Source organism: Caenorhabditis briggsae (genome assembly GCF_000004555.2).
Source record: "Caenorhabditis briggsae complete genome, chrX, whole genome shotgun sequence".
Lineage (NCBI taxonomy): Eukaryota > Metazoa > Nematoda > Chromadorea > Rhabditida > Rhabditidae > Caenorhabditis > Caenorhabditis briggsae.
In genome coordinates, this window is record NC_013491.2 from 20003676 (window position 1) to 20020812 (window position 17137).

The 17137-nt window shown below is 38.2% G+C and overlaps 4 protein-coding genes across 4 annotated transcripts; 3 read left to right on the forward strand and 1 right to left on the reverse strand.

The window, feature by feature from the left end:
• Nucleotides 1–692: 692 nt before the first annotated feature.
• Nucleotides 693–972, reverse strand: CBG28101 (the record flags this gene model as incomplete). The annotated part of the gene is made up of 2 exons (XM_045240647.1): nucleotides 693–819; nucleotides 905–972. 2 exons carry the CDS (start codon nucleotides 970–972, stop codon nucleotides 693–695), a joined length of 195 nt encoding a protein of 64 aa, XP_045098687.1.
• A 2483-nt stretch (nucleotides 973–3455) lies between these two features.
• Nucleotides 3456–7782, forward strand: CBG07290 (the record flags this gene model as incomplete). The annotated part of the gene is made up of 6 exons (XM_002645608.2): nucleotides 3456–3523; nucleotides 5066–5121; nucleotides 5166–5527; nucleotides 6893–7013; nucleotides 7298–7583; nucleotides 7629–7782. 6 exons carry the CDS (start codon nucleotides 3456–3458, stop codon nucleotides 7780–7782), a joined length of 1047 nt encoding a protein of 348 aa, XP_002645654.2.
• A 1024-nt stretch (nucleotides 7783–8806) lies between these two features.
• CBG07289 lies at nucleotides 8807–9127 on the forward strand (the record flags this gene model as incomplete). Its single annotated transcript, XM_045240649.1, has 2 exons — nucleotides 8807–8859; nucleotides 8893–9127. 2 exons carry the CDS (start codon nucleotides 8807–8809, stop codon nucleotides 9125–9127), a joined length of 288 nt encoding a protein of 95 aa, XP_045093567.1.
• Nucleotides 9128–10055: 928 nt separating this feature from the next.
• Nucleotides 10056–12673, forward strand: CBG07288 (the record flags this gene model as incomplete). Its single annotated transcript, XM_002645607.1, has 6 exons — nucleotides 10056–10111; nucleotides 11021–11549; nucleotides 11790–11910; nucleotides 12149–12434; nucleotides 12481–12535; nucleotides 12581–12673. 6 exons carry the CDS (start codon nucleotides 10056–10058, stop codon nucleotides 12671–12673), a joined length of 1140 nt encoding a protein of 379 aa, XP_002645653.1.
• Between the last annotated feature and the right edge of the window lie 4464 nt (nucleotides 12674–17137).

Consider the following 17137-nt stretch of genomic DNA (forward strand, 5'->3'; position numbering starts at 1 on the left):
TGGGACAGTTCGACTCCTTACCAGTTCGAACTTGTAACAGTTCGATTCTGTCCGCGTTCTGTTCTGGTACGTGTGCGAAAAAAAGACTGTTCTGAATTGAATCAGTTCGATTTTAGGTCTGTTCGAATTTGAAAACGTTCGAATTCGTCGTACCCCCCCCCCCCAATTTTCGATTGAAAAGTATTGATTTTCAAACATGAGTGGAAGAGTTTTGGTCTCAGTTCACAATGCAGCAAAGCGCGTTTGCAGCATTCGCAACACTAGCAAACAAAACTTGTTGCGAAAACAAAATAAATGGAAGGCGAAACAATTAATGTGAAAAAATGTTTTGAAAATAATTTAAAATTCCGTAAAAATCCTCAGCAATATCAAGGCCACTTACAACAATGCGTACGGCTGACTTTTATCCGCCAGTCTAACTCTAACGCCCGATGTCGTCTCTCGCAGTCCACTCGTTTATTTAGCGAAACGAGACGTCCAACTGTCTCCTCTCTACACCTTTCATACACGCACACGTCACTCTCTCAAGGGCCGTGGTCGAACAACGAAAAATTTCTCGGCCACCGAATGTGTGGTTTTTATGGTTAGAAAGATTGTGGTTCAAAACCACAAATCATAGAGGAAACCTAAATTTATAATCAATGAAAAATTAGCGAAAGTTCAACAGAATGGTTTTTATTTAAGTCACAAAATTATTTGTCGTATAATTCTCCTAATACATCGGAGTACTCTTTATCTTCCTCGAATAGTGTACAGATCAGATCGTGAACATAAGCAAAAACCGAGAAGACTGGAAGGCAGACAAGTGGAATTGAAACTCTAGAAGTGATTATCTCTTTTTTTGTATAGATTGAAAACGTTGTTTAGATTGTTTAAATTGAAAAAATTGAACAAAGTAACTTACACAAGCTCCTGAAGGTTATCATACACCACGTTGTCAAATTCAGTGTTAGGATTAGATTGTTCAGTCATAGTTGTACGATTCAAGCCTGGAATATAAGTTGGAGAAGAAGAAGAAGAGGAAACCAGAAAAATAAAACTAAGTTTGTGAGAAGAAGCTTTGGCGGGATGATGAGATGTTTCTAGGTAACCGCCACAGACCCAAATTTGAATGATGAATGGATGAATGACGGCTTGAAAAAAACGAGGAATATGAAAAACAGGAACAAAGTTTTAAATATTATTGCACAATGATTCTCGGGAATAGAACTTTCAGACTTTTTGAATCCGTTGAAGCCTTTTTCCTTCTAATCGTTGAAAATTAAGACTCTGGGTAATTCCAAAGACGCGAAAAAATAGGAAGGCTGTTGTCGACAAGAGACAAGAACAAAAATTTTATTTTTCGTTCTCCTCGTTAAACTTTTTTTTTCAAATATTTGATTTCTACTTGTGCAATGCCGCCAACACCTTTTCATCTTCTGGCTAGGGAAGTCCCATATGAAAATGCCCAACTTGGATTTCCGAATTGGTATGTGGGATTCATTCGTTTAATTGGAAGGTTTCAAGCACAGGAAATGTAGCATAGAACTATGCTATCTTCCTTATTAATAAAACGCTAGAGGCGTCTGTCCGTCCTCGTGTCCATCTGTAGACTTTTGAAAAAAAAAATATGTATATATATATATATATTTACGTGACCCTTTTATTTATAAAATGTGAGAAACGAAGCGACGAACATTTGAAAAAAAAAATAGATTGAATGCTGGTGGTTAATAACACTCTATTATTTTGGCAGGTGACTGCACAGAAAGTAGGAAACAATAAAATCGAGTTCTGTGCTTGGTTCATCATTTCTAAAATTTTCAATTCCCAAAAGACAAGTAGTAAGTATTCTAACACTCGAAACTGATCATTATAATTTTAGACGTTTATCGGTATTTCATCGGTACTCATCGGTACTTTAATAGCTAATTGCTGGACAAACACCAAGGTCAAACAGGTTAAAATCTTCATTCAATCAGCGGTATTCAATATTCAATCAAATCATCACAAACATCCGAGTCATCGTCGTCCTCACACTCACAAGCAAAATGGCAACTCTCAACGCATCCTGCCAAACAAGCGAGCAAATACAGTAATGGGATGCAAAAAGTACGTTGTCGTACCGGACGCATTTTTGTGGCTGGACGCTGATCATCCCTAGAAAAGATATATATCATGATAGCCTTTGGAAGAAGAAACATTGAAATTGAAGCATTTTTGAATTCTAAGTTAGCCTACCTTGAAAACTATGATGGCATAACTATCCCAATCTTTAACTTGGAGCTCGTTTATCTTGCTTCTCATGAAAGATGTCAAAAATTTGTCAACTGTTGAATTTATCATAGTATCACCAATATTTCATTATTCGGCAATTTTCGAATATCTTCCACAGGAAGCAAGATAATTGAGCTCAAAGTTGACAATTTAGGAAGGGTTCTATCAGGGCAAATACGACAAATACGGTTGTTTTCTAAAAATGTCCCAATGTTATCTAGTCATTACTTACTCATTCTCTTCCATTCCTGGCTGAACGGTGTAGACAAAGTTGGAAACTGGTTCCGCATCAGCTGGATTCGTCATTTTTTTTCAGTTCAATATGAAACTGAGTTCTAGATGTTCTAAGAAGAAGAAAGGAAAAAAAGAGAAGAGGGGGGTTTGGGGGCTTAGCTCTCGGAATGTTTCCAGGTGACCTCCATGGCCACGGGCTCGGAAGAAGGACGGTTTCATAGCAACTATTAGAATTCAAATCGAATTAGAGAGAAGAGAAAAGAAAGAAGACACGTTTTTGTTTTTTCTTTTTCAAACAAAATTGAGAAATTATGATTTGGGACACTTGAAGTTTTGGGAAAGATTTTAAGCATTTTACAATATCTGTTTTTTAATTATAGGGTTGCTTTTAATTAGTTACACATCTCTCAAAGTTTGCAACCTTACCGTAGAGATACTTTCAATAACCTGGACTCTGAAAAGTTTTTTTAGTTCTGTAATCGTTCAGCTCGTTACATTCAGTTACGAAAAATCGGAGCTGTAGAAAGGTGACAGTAGACGAAGATCCCACAACGACAACTACAGTAACCTGAAAGTATTTTCATATTACGTCGTGTGGCATCTTGGGCCACGGCCACGGCCACTCATTTCTCTTCCACAGTCCCCATGTTTTCGTATCAACATAAAACAATTTTCCACTCCCCCAATTGTTTTGAAACGTTCTATCACTGATTTTGAAATAGATCACTGAAAAACAGTGTCATTGCCTGCGTCTCTCACTAGCTCTATGATATCTCATTTTTGTTTTTTTCCATGTTGCTTCAATAGGAGGAATTGAGTCATAATGTCATTCAACGCCGATTTTCTTGTCGTGTCAATTTTCCCTCTTCATTTCCTCGGACCACTTTCCCCTACCGCAAAACGCAATTACACCTATTCCTTGTTTGTTTTTTTCTGATTTACAGAATTGTGACGGATTCTCAAACATGGGTTCCAAAGCATCGACACAAGGCGAGAAGACGGGAGAAGCCGAGAAGACCGAACTCGAACCATCGTGAGTTACTGGGCAAATTTGGAAATCATACTGTACTAGAAATCTTAGGAGTTTATTCAGCAGTCATATTTTGAAGTAGAAATCCAACTTTCTCATTATAAAGACTCGAACGATAGAGAAAACAATTGAAATTAGATTTCAAAATGTAAAAGAAAAATTGAAAGTGATACCGCTCAAGACCTGCAAGTAAATTTGTCGTGTTCGGTATGAATTACAGTAAGCGAAAACCTCGAATTCCTAAAAAAAATTTGAAATGTTCCGAGCGGATTCCGAAAAATAAAACTTCGGAATTTTTGAAACTTTTGGAATTACTAATATCCCTGGCCTTCCACTTCGAGAAGCTATATTATCGCTTATTTGTATTCTGTTTTTTAAGATGCATTTCGAACATTCCGAAGAGAGAAAAACGATATATATTGTTGATTGCGTAATCTAATCAATACTCTGACTCATCTTTATAGTGATTTATATCGAAAACAATGTTACCCTGAAGTTTAGTTACTGTAGTAGAATTTTGAGCAGGTCGTATAGAAAAATAGGTTGAAATAATAAATTAACCTTTGTGGATTCAAACTTACCGCATCTCCTCTGATAGAAGCCATTGCAAACCGGCACCTTTTAGTTCAATTTTTGATTCCTGTGAAAGATATCAAAAAACGTTCAACTAACAAATTATTCATCAAAGTATCACCAATATTTAATTAGTAAAAGTTTTTAAACATCTTTGACAGGCACCCAGATAATTTGGTTCAAATTTATCATCTATGTAATGGTCCATATGAGAGATGTCAGGAATTCCGACTTCCGGGCATTTTTCCCTTCCGACTTCTTACTTCCGACTTCCGAAAAACAAATTTTACTTCCTACTTCCGACTTTCGAAAAACGCACTTTACTTCCGACTTCTCATTCTTGAATGTCATCAACGACTTTTTGCGAAAAAAAATTGCGAAAGTTGTCTGTTTTCGACCAGAAAAATCAAAAAAATTACCGCGAATAACATAAACTATAGTCTGAAATAACCGTAGGCTACCAAAATAGCTCGATTTTTGAAAGTTTAATTCCGGCTACCTACTTCCGACTTCCGAGTGGGAAATTTTACTTCCATACCCCAAACTATTCCATCCTACAGTTTAGTTACTGTGGTAGGAATTTGAGTAGTTCGAACAGGAAAATTAGAGAATTTATGCAATCAAACTTACTGTAAGCAGCCCAATAGATCGCCACTCCACCCGTCAACTTTGAGGGTCATACATTTAATTTTCTATGAAACATATCGAAAAACTTTCAACTAGTAAATAATTATTTTTAATATAAACTTTATTTTATTAGTTGAAAATGTTTTCTTTAACAGGAATCAAGATAATTGAGCTCACAGTTGACGGTTTGGTTTGAGTGGGCTTCTTAAGAGGAATACGGTATACCAACTGAAAAAGCAACTATACAGCTATCAGAAACGGACAAAAATTAATATGGACCATTACCGGTGTACGAAAAACTAGAAGCGAATGTTTTCAAGATAGACACAAAATTTCATTTTTCAGACCGATTCCTCGCCTCGATAATGCAATCGTTGTCAGTCAAATCTCGAAAGATAATGGTAACTTTCATTAACTCATAAAGGAGTAAACTTTGTCATTTTAGACATTCGCTTCGGAAACGGTCGTTTCACATACTTGAATCCAATCGGAAAAGGAGGATTTGGGATCGTAACAATGGTTGTGGACACTGATACATCTTATCCGTATGCTATGAAAATGGAGAGATGTGCTGCTTCGTACAAAAACGAAGTGGAAGCCTATGAAAAATTGATGGGTGTCCAAGGAGTTGCAAAGTTTTACTCGACTTTCCGTGAGCAAGGATTCACATTCCTTCAGCTGGAGCTGGTTGGAATCAGTTTGCTCCAATTTGTGAGAGCGAAAGGAAGAAAGCTTCGAAGAACGGAAGCTTTCAAGCTGGCTCCGCAGATGATTGATATTTTGGAGCAGATCCATGAGAGAGGGCTGGTTCATGCGGATATCAAGCCGGCTAACTTTGCATTTGGATTGGGATCGGAATATTAGGTTGGCGGGAAAGTCTTTGTCACTCTGTTTGTTTAATCACTGTTCTCGTATATGGAGGCTGTGTATGATATCGACTCTAGTGAATAACAAGGTGATAAGAACCTTCCATATAAACAAGTCCCCATTTCCTTCCCTGCTCCTCATCTGTAATTGAAACGATATGTTTGTTCCCACTGCTATTCACATCAGACATGTTTTGATTTACCTCTTCCTATCTCACACGCGATGAAGGATTCGGAAACTTTCTTGAAGAATGTGTACAACACACATGCCCCTCACTACAATACTATTCGCAATTGGTTCCATCGTTTCGAAAAAGATGACTTCTCGCTCGATGAAAAGGATCGCTCTGGGAGACCCCGTGAGTTGGATTTGGACAAGCTGAAGCACGCATTGCAATCGGATCCATTTCAATCTAGCCGTGAACTAGCTGTCACATTCGGAGTTCACCATAGCACAGTCCTTGAAGGTTTGAAGTCTCTTGGAATGAGAAAACTTTTTGGTCGATTCATACGTCATCACCTGACTCAAGCCAACCTTGACCGCCGAGTCGACGATTCGATTACTCTTCTCACTCTCCACGCGGGCGATCGATGGCTGGACCGGCTAATAACCGGAGATGAGAAGTGGGTCTTCTACGATAATCACCACAGGAAATCCCAGTGGGTTGGAGAAGGAGAGAGCCCACAGGATGTCCCCAAACCCGACCTTCATCCGAAAAAAGTTATGCTCTCTGTGTGGTGGGGAGTGGACGGCCCCATCTACTGGGAACTTCTGCCCGAGGGCAAAACAATAACTGGAGACCTCTACACTACTCAACTACGAAACCTCAAGAAAGCAGTCGACCGTTCGGCCCTGAAAGACAAGAAAGTGTACTATCAACATGATAACGCTCGCCCACATGTTTCGAAACAAGTGAAGCAGGAGCTGATGGGATATGGATGGAATGTTCTCCCTCACCCCCCGTATTCTCCTTATCTTGCTCCTTCCGACTATTGGTTATTTGGCGATATGACACGTGCCTTCGAAGGAAGAAGCTTCAATTCCCGTGGAGCGGTCGAAGCGGCACTCAAACAATACTTTGCCTCACGCCCGGCTGGATTCTACCGCAATGGAATCCATAAATTGAGGGAACGTTGGAGACATGTTGTTGATAATGATGGACAATATAATTAATTATTCGGTTATTTTTTCTTTGAGAAATAAACTATTGAAAAAGTGACAAAGACTTTCCCGCCAACCTAATACCATAGGCTTTACGTAAGCATATGATAGAGAATTGGTTTCTAATGTCCAGGATATCTTCAGATCCTCGACTTTGGATTCACCAGCACCTATTTGGACTCTGACGTGGAACATCTCGAAGCAACTACTCGAGCCCCACGTGGTACTGTGCTCTACATGAGTGCAAATCAACACCTCTCCATTTGTGAGTTATGTCTAAAAACGATTACCGTAATCACTCTAAAAGAGCTTGATAGCTTCCAACTTTGGAAACATTTATCTTGTTTTCGAGATACATCAATTAGTGGTTAACTTACAAAATGTTGATGATATTATGATAAACATTTTTTCAGTTAACTACTTTTTGACATCTTCGAAAAGAAATGAGATAGAGGGGCTCAAGTTTAGGTTGTTCTACAAGAGTGATTACGGTAGTTGACATTAGTAACAACTTGAAGCCTCTTTGGGTCAAAAGCCATACCGTTACAGACAATTCCCGCCGCGACGATCTCGAATCACTGATCTATACTCTTATGGACATTTGCAAGGTTTCTCTGCCATGGAGAAACCTTCAAGCGCCAACAAATAGATGCGGACATCATGCATACTTTGATATGAAGCAAGGTGGAATGGACGGATCGAAAATTTGCGATGTTCCGGAATTCAAGAAGGCACTCATAATGTGTAGAGCTCTCGAGTATGATGAGAAACCAAACTATGAAAAATTTAAACGGGTGTTCAAGTTGAACAGTGCACGTGCAGCCACTGTGAGCGTGTAAGCATTGAGAGGTCAGATTTTTTCGATAAAACAATTTTACAGTAAACCAGACTTGCCTAATCGAGTGTACCGCTGCAATCTCATAAGAGAGGAGGAGGAAATTTTGCTCAAGTTTGACGTCAACAAAGAAGTCACTGAGACATCTGAAATCGCGGAATTGATCGAGATGAACAACTCTCCTGATGCTGACGATTAGGATGCTGACTACTCGTCCGGATTTTAATTTTCTAATTTCTTCACCGGTCGATTTGAGTATTCTTTGCTTAACTTTGCCTTTCTATCAACATGTTTCTTTATTTTTTCCATTTTCTGTCCTTTTCTTTCCTTTTCTTCCCTTTTTTCTATTTAATACCCCGATTTTTCCATGTTCTGGTACAATTACCCCAAATTGAACCAGTTCATCGCCCGTGTCTTTTTTTCGATAATTTTGCTTTTAAATATTATACTTTCTTAAATTTGAAAAACATTTTTTTGAAAAATTTTTCAATTAGAAGATTATTTTTTGAGGGAATCGGGTTCATGTTGATTTCAAATCGGTGAGATTATGAGAATCAAATTTTTTTCAGCTAGTTTATTAGAGTTTCTATAGAATCACGTGGCTTTTTTTTGTTAGTAAGATTAAGTTTTCAATGGACACGCTTGCTTTCATTAAAAGGGGCGGTAGAAGATTATTTAAAACTTATCCGTATTCTAAGCTTTTGCTTCATATCACATGTGATATGCTTTTTTCCCGGTGATATAACTGAAAAATATTATTTCTGTTTGGATTTCATTTTTTCACAACTTCGTTTCCTCTAACCTAGTTTTGATTCAAAAAATTTTAGTGAAAGAATTGCCAAAAATCGTAATCATGATAATAAAATAACCTTCATAATTTAAGGCCATTCTACTATGTAGAGCATTATGTGTATATGTTCAAAGACCTCCTCCCAAAAAATGGCGAAAAATTAAAAAAAAATTAGGCTCAATATTTGTTTTTCTTGTTTCCTATAATTTTCACACCAAAATGCTCATCTCATTTATTCTCAAATTTGTACCTGAAAAAAAATCTAGAGTCGTTTCTGTGTCTACGGTTTAAGAATTGAATTCGAAGAAAATTTTCAGAGTTAAAATAATTTTGCTCTCCATTTTAATTTTTCTATTCTTGATTAAAAAGAACTTTCCCATACAAAATCCTCTTTTGTTTCATTTATCTTGAATATTTACAGACCAGACTAATCATGTCTTCTAACCATGTGCCTCTAGAACCATTTGACATAACTCGTATGATTGAGTGAGTTGCTCAGTACACAACAACAATTTTCAGAGCGATACGAAGTACAACCGAAAACGAACCAACATTGGAAGGAGAGGAATTGGAGAGAGCTCGACGAATCGACGATCGCGTGGTAGATTATACAAGGAGAATCGTGGAAGGGGCGATGAGACACCTAGAGAATAGAATTCAAGCCATGGTCGAGGAGCTGGAAAAAGCGTTGAAGCGAGGAGTTCATCATGGTTACATCAAGAAACCAAGTTCCTGCAAACTGGGATATGACTAATTAAAAATGAAAAAAAGAGCAATGTGATTTTTTAAAGAATTTAGAAATAATTAACAGGTGTTTTTTAATGCATGGAGGTTGTGAAATTTCATCAGTTTCGTTCTCTTTATCTTCTTCCCTCTTTTTGTATATTTGATCCAAAGAACTAGTTCACAAACTTTAGATGCTTCCAGCTCCTTTAGAAACCACAGATAAGGTTATAACACCAATACGGACGACCGGATGACTCTTCGCTTTTGTTCTAACCCAAAATAGATTCTTTTCCCCATTCCTTTCTTTTTGAAGGTTTCGTACAATTTAGGCAGATCTCTATCTAAATAATTTTCAATTTCGAAGATTGTAGCTCTGCAAATCCCATCCACATTTAAATTGTATTCTATACATCCATTTTCATGTTCCTCTTTTTCTTTTCCATATTTTCGTCAATCGCACCAGTGTTTTTTTTGTTCATTTCCGACTCCCCGCTTTCCCCCTTTTTTGTTTTGTGCGTGAATGTGTGTTATTAACAATTTTCTCAAAAAAACCTATTCTAATATCCATTACTTTTGTCTGATTATCTGTCTTGGCTAACTTTTGGTGTTATAACCTTATCACAACAATTTTTCCTTTTTTTTTCCAATTATCATCAGTTTCCACAACTAGTGACTCACCGGATCCCTTCTCAGCCCTCCCCAGATATGACTGTTTATTGTGAAAAATATCGGCGAAAAAACAATCAAAACATTCGTTCGAAAAAAAAATTGGCGGTCCGTACGTCTGCGTCTCTTTCTCTCTCTCCCAAAAGGTTTTGAGGGTCTAGGGATTCATTTTACTGTTATTCTTCTAAAGATTTCTGAAAACCCACTCATATTTTGAAATTCATAATTTTCAATAGCTTTATCACCCACTTGTCTTTCATCCTATCTGTATTCAAGCGAGGACTGTGAAGATGGGATCGAAGAACGGAAAGCATTTGGATCCAATTGCACCAAAAGCAGAACCCGAGTAAGTATCAGGAGTTTTTGGAGTGCTTAATTGCTTTTTGAATTTAGCTCGAGTTTGATTTTTGAATTGAAACAATAAAGATTCGTTTGAACTAGTAATTTAGACTAGTGTGACTCGAAACCTTTTGAAACGAATACACTTTAATGTGATGTCTTAACTTTTGGAAGTTAGCCACCAAGTTAGAGTGACCTATAAATGACCTAACATTCCCCTGGTCTGTTTTCTAGGTCATTTTGAAGTGGTGGCCTACCTTTTTTGAGTTTAATTTTCTGGGCTATTATGGTAAAATGGCCTAAAAATAGCTTAGCATGCTCCTGGTGTGCTTCCTCGGTAATTTTGAAATGGCGGCCTAAGTTTTGCAACAAACGAGTTTTCTAGTCCATTATAGTAAAATAGCCTAACATGCCTCTGGTGTGTTTTCTAGCTCATTTTGAGGTGGTGACCTAACTTTTCCAAGTTTATTTTTCTAGGCCTTCATGATAATATGACTTGGAAATGGCTTAACGTGTCTCTGGTGTGTTTTCCAGGCCATTTTCATCTAGCGGCCTACAAAACTCGACTCGCAATAGCTAGGTGACCTTTTTTTTTGAAAAACCATGACTCATAATAGGGTAATCAGTTTTTAAAATAATTTAGAAATTTCATAATAGATCGATAATTGTGTTATCAGTTTTGACTGACCACCTGAAAAGTCTGCTGAATTGCCTCAAAAGCTACAGTAACCATACTCGTTATTTGTTTGAATATTTAGATACGGTTCCAGAAACAAAAATTCCAGTGTATTCCGGAAGGTTCTAGAATCATGACTCATAATTATAGTGTTTTTGTTTACAAGAACTGTTTTTTTGAAATGGAAAAGAATTTTATCTTAAAATGACATATCGATTTTTTTATGAAATTTAATTTCAGGTCTGAAACTATCGGATCTTCTGCGTCCGTCTGTGCTGCTCCGGACACAAATTCTAGTTCGGATTTTTCGATTGAATCCTCTGACAAACCACTCTACTCCGATATCCACTTTGGAGAGGGTCGCTTTAATATGATCAACGTCATCGGACGTGGTGGGTATGGAATTGTGGTGCTGGCAGAAGATGTGAAGACAAAGAAAAGATATGCTCTCAAAATTGGAAAGCCGGGAAGTGCATCTAGGAGAGAACTGGCTGCCTTCAAACTTGTCAATGGTACAAAGGGAGTTCCTGTTCTGATCCAGGAATGGAGAGAGTTAGGATGTGTGATCATGCAGATGCAGCTTGTCGGAATGAGCTTGAACGAGTTTGTCAAGCAGAAGGGAAGAAAGCTGACACTTGCTGAGGGATTCAAACTTGCTCCAATGCTCATCGATCTTGTCGAGGCAGTTCATTCCAAAGGGATTATTCATGCCGATGTTAAGCCAACTAATTTTGCCTTTGGGCTAGGATCAAAGGCATCGAAACTTTATGTAAGTCCCACATGTCGTTTTAACTGTAACAGAAGCCCACCCTATACGTGAACTTTTGAGCTCAATTATCCCGCTTCACACGAGTGATACCAAATATTTGTGAACTGAATTATTGGAGATATCGCGGTGAACAATTAACAAGTTTAAGAATTTTGATATCTATTGAAGTAGTCGAGATAAATGAAGTCAAAGAGCACGTTTAAGGGAGATACGGTAGTCCGATATTCAATCTACTTTCAGATCTTGGACTTCGGACTCAGCGTGACTTACTTGACTTCTTCGGGAAAGCACATGGAAGAAACTTACCGCGAAGCAAACGGAACCCCATACTATATGAGTGCCAACCAGCATATGTCTCTCTGTAAGTTTGCCTTTCCAACCTTCGAGTCCATTCTATACTTACACCTTGAGCTCAACTATTTCAATTTCTAAAAAAATGTCAAAAATGTGTCAATTGATAAAATATTGGTGATGTTATGACAAACATTTCATCAATTGACAGAGTTTTGTTACCTCTTATAGAATTTGAGATAATTGAGCTCAAAATGCAAGTAAAGGATGACCTTCTATTACAGTGTTCCCTTCATTTACTATTTCAGGGAACAGCCGCCGCGATGATCTAGAGTCGGTGGTTTTCACACTGATGGAACTCTGTGACATCGACAGACGCTGGAAGCACATGGCCTACCCAAACTATCATTCTGACCACATGGTGTATTGGAATGCAAAGTTGGGAGGAACTGATGGGGGAACAATTTGCCAAGTTCCACAATTCAACAGCATGCTCAAGATGTGCCGTACATTGAAATACAAGGACAAGCCAGACTACGAAGGAATGAAGCGGCTCTTCAAGATGAAGTCTTCAAAGGCCAACCGTGCGCAAATGTAGGTTTTCGTTCTGTTAAAAGTCGTAGACATTGATATTTTTCAGTAAACCCATCTCTTCGGCAGCTGTCGTCAAACACTCATCGAACATTTGGGATAAGGTGATCTAGATGAATGGTGATTTTTCTCAAGCAACTTACTTTTAGAACGTTATCATGAGATTCCACAAGGACAGGACTGAAGAGGACAAAGAAATGTATCGTGGAAAGAAGAACAAAGAAGAATCCGACACTGATTAGTATTTATTTCTGTCAATTTCACTTTTGAATTTCTGTATCTTTGTTCATTTTATTGTATTTTTGAAATCCATTTTACCACAAATGCTTTAAAAGAAGCCAACAATATACGTGTTCTTTGCCCTCAATTGTCTTAGTTCTCTCGGAAGATGCCGAACATTTTGCAACTGATAAAATTTTTTGCGTAATGTTGCGAAGATTTCATTACAAAATTTCGATATCTTTTGAAAGACCTGAGAAAATTGAGCTCCAATCATAGGAAGCACGCCTATTAGAGTATTGTCGGTAACAATAATTTTGCCTCTTTAAACACTGCTTCCCCAACGAGTCCACAAAATAGGGTTCCTTTTTTCTTGTAAAATAATTGCCACAAAATTTTGTACGGTGTTTTCAGTAAACCTGCAACACATTTAATACTCCTTTGTCCCAACATCATTGGCCCTAGTAGTCTTATTTTCTTATAATCTGCAATAATCAACATTCCTTTCCTGAAATACCATTTTTCATTCTGTGTATTTGCCTTCAAAAGCTTGTTTGAACTTTTTATAAGTGCAAAATTGTAAGATTTTTGATTCAAAATATAAATAGAACTTAATATCTGCTTCTGTTCCTGAGCTTTTGTTGCAGAAAAACGTCTGGGAGGATTGTTGAAGAAGGACAGGATCCTGAATCTTTTAACCAACGATGTTGAACGTGATCAAGTGTAAGTGGTTTTTGTTTTCTGCAAGATCGAAGAAGCCCCTTACCTGAATTTTAGGAGACGTGTTGGATGGCTATCTAACAAAAAGCCACATCTTCTGCCGCCGCATATAAGAGACATTTGCATTTTTTGTCAATGCACATGACTACTACACAAGACTTGTGCTTGGCGACGGTGTTCAAAGTTGGGTCCCCATTCAAGATTCGACATCAAAGAATCATTCGAAGTTCAAACGATTCGCAGTGGTTAAAAGTGGAAATAACTTCATGTTCGCCTCGAATCCAGCTTTTCCAACTTGCTTGAAACTGACCGAATGTCATGTTCGATGCTCCGAGAATCCAAGACTATCAGGGGTTTGCAAAAGTAATGCGCGTTTTTGATGCAACTTCCTTTTATTGTAAAACCAAAACAAGAGATCATCAATCAATAAGATATTCTCCATTATTGTTCACTACTTGCTGCCGACGTGTGCGCAATTCAGCGATGCCGTTCGTGAAGAACTCCTCTGGCTGTGACTCGAAATAGTCCGCCACCCAAATTTGCACTTCTTCACCGCTTTCGAATATTTTCTCGGTCAGATGATGTTGCATGGATCGGAATAGGTGATAGTCCGATGGTGCCAAATCAGGATTATATGGCGGATGAGGCAGCACTTCCCTGCCCAGCTCCTGAGTTTTCTGCTGAATGATTTTTGCAGTGTGTGGTCGAGCGTTGTCATGGAGCAAGAGTGTTGTCGAAGTGTCCACGCCTTGGCGTTTGAGAGCTTGGTCCACACGGTCCAGCTGATCTTTGTAAAGGTCCGCATTCACCGTTTGACCAGGTCTCAGAAGTTCAAAATGCACGAGACCTCGTGTGTTCCACCAGACACATATCATCACCTTCTTTCCGTGGATGTCCGGTTTTGGAGTCGGTTTCGGGGTCTCGCCAGGACTCAGCCACTGTTTTTTTTCTCCCATTATTGTCCTAAATCCATTTCTCATCCGATGTCAAATTCGAATCGAAGAAACCACGATTTTTGGAGCGGCGCATCAGAATATTGGCAACTTCAACACGTCTTTCCTTGTTCGAATCGGAAAGCTCATGAGGGACCCATTTTCCACATCTGTTTGTCTTTCCGATTGCATGCAAATGTCTGGAAATTGTGGAAAAATCGCAGCCGAACTGCTCCGAGAGACTGGTGTAGTTTGGCAAGGATCCACTTCAATTGCTGCTCTCAAGGCATCGTTGTCCACCTGCTCTGGACGACCAGGGCGCGATTCATCTTCCAATCTTTCATCTCCGCTCCTGAAGCGCTGAAACCAGCGGCGACACTGACTTTCGGATATAGCTTCTTCACCGAATACAGGAGAAAGTGAGCGGTGAGCTTCGGCAGCCTATTTTCCTTCCTTAAATTGGTGCCACAAAAATGCTCGAAGGCGAAATTTTTGGTCGGACATCTTCTAGAATGTTTTTTTCATAGAAATCAAATTGAAACAGCAATATAATATAACAAAATGAAGCCCAAGAACGCGCTTTTTAAAACAAAAAAAATTGAACACAAACAGTTTGTTTTGGGTGAGATACAAAACACCAAACTTGACGCGCATTACTTTTGCAAACCCCTAATAGAAAAAAGGGTTTGTTTATATCTGTTGTTCTACGCAAAATGAGAAACTTTTACAGATCTATTACCTCAGCGGAACATTTGACACCATCATTAAAAATGTTTTGTACTTCTACAGTTTCAACTACGCAGAGAACGATGTGGAAAACAGATCACCGAAATTCGCTGACACTCCATTTGAAAGCGAACAATTTACTGGCAAACATGGAGGCGTATATTTGAAACTAAAAACTCCTCTACTTGATGGGCACGAAGTTACCAGTCTTTGATCAAATACATGGCTCACAACTCCGAGCACGCGAAACAAATAGCAGACTTGAATGAGGATCTTTCGGATTCGCCCCGCTGATCGACACAACAGATACGTTTGTATACTTTGTACCTTTTGGATTGGTCAATCGGGAACATATCGCCAAGGTGTATTATCTCCGTGGTGCCCCATTTGTGAGTTTCGAGTTTCAAAGTGTCAGAAAATGCACTTTGAAATTTCAGACGGGAAGGAGAATCCCGAACAATTGTATGGTCGTGCCCTTCAGACAGATGGAAATCTTCTAGTGTCTGGCAAGCAAGGCAGAATGCTAGAATCGTTGGTTTATGAAACGAATTGGAAGCTCGAACGCTGTCCACGAATTCACAAAAGGGTTAACATATTCTTTCTGAAGTCATAAAAGGAAATTAATCTCCACAATTTTTTAGATTCTCTGTACCTTGCATCTTCAGAGCAAATCAGGAAACTTCTGCATTATTTATATCTACAGTGACAATGGTCCAATTCCAAAAGTTATCAAAGAAGAGGAAGTCAAAGCACAGATTCCCATTCAAGTCAAAATTAGAAATCTGTCCCGGAAGTTTTAGAAAGCATTGATGAATGCAACAAGCTTGGATATCCCAATATGTCAACAGATTCCGAGAGGGACACAGTCGAGTTAGCCACCAAACCACTTGTATTTGAAAGTGTTAGTTAAGGATTTGGTTGGTGATTTTATCAATGTATTGAAATGGATCTCCAACTCCACTCTTGTGTAAGAAGATCTTACGGCTCTTTTCTAGTTTCGAGGTCCCAAAAAAAATTTAGAGGTCCGAAAAAAAATTAGAGGTCCCAAAATAAAATAGAGGTCCCAAAAAATTTTAGAGGTCCCAAGAAAAAATAGAGGTCCAAAATACGAAAAACGCGCAGATGTTGGAATAATGTGCTAGTATTTGAACTGTGAGAGTAGTTTGAGTTTTAGGGTCTTATAGGATGACATGACTACTCCTAACAATTTTAGCTCCAATTCTCTCGCATCTTGCCGATGAACCCAATTTACATATGAGGAAAATTTGGGCAATACAGTAATCACTCCGTGATTATGCTGTCTCTCAAGCTTAGATAATTGTCAGAAAATAAGCATTACTAAGCCTATTAGAAGTATAAAATATATCATCAACAATTATTTTGCTATAAGACCTCAAAACTTTAAATTCTTACACAATTCAAATTTTAGTACATTATTCCGGTATCTGTGCATTTTTAAGTTTTGGACCACTATTTTTTCTTGGGACCACTAAACTTTTTTGGGACCTCTAATTTTTTTGGGACCTCTATTTTATTTTGGGACCTCTAATTTTTTTTCGGACCTCTATTCTTTTTTTGGACCTCTAAACTAGAAAAGAGCCGATCTTACTATGTATTAACTTTTACATATTCTTTCCAGTATGTACATTGGCTTACTGAACTGTTCTACACCACCACACCCACCGATGGTGGTTAACTCACACGCCTATGCATCTTTTGTCGATGGTTCTGAAATGGTGCCAAACGTGATCCTCTATGATGCTTTCTCACCTTGATCGATGATATCGGGACGACGACTTTCAAGTTTGTAGTTTTCAAAGATCCGAAAACTTCTGTATTCAAGGTATGATATTTTATATAACTTTTTAAAAACAAGGTTTTATGCCAACGATTTCTTTTTCAGTTTTCGCCAAGTATAATCTAGTTGTCATAAGCTCCAAGCATTAGAAATACAAAAGGCTCACGAAAACCGGAACAACTTAAAATTCTATCAGTATAAACATGATGAAAATCAAAATTTACATATCTTCTACGTAGTAAATGTGGAATCTCAGTTAGTTGTTAACCACGCTCTTATTCTCTACAATTGCACTGCAGATGTACCGATTG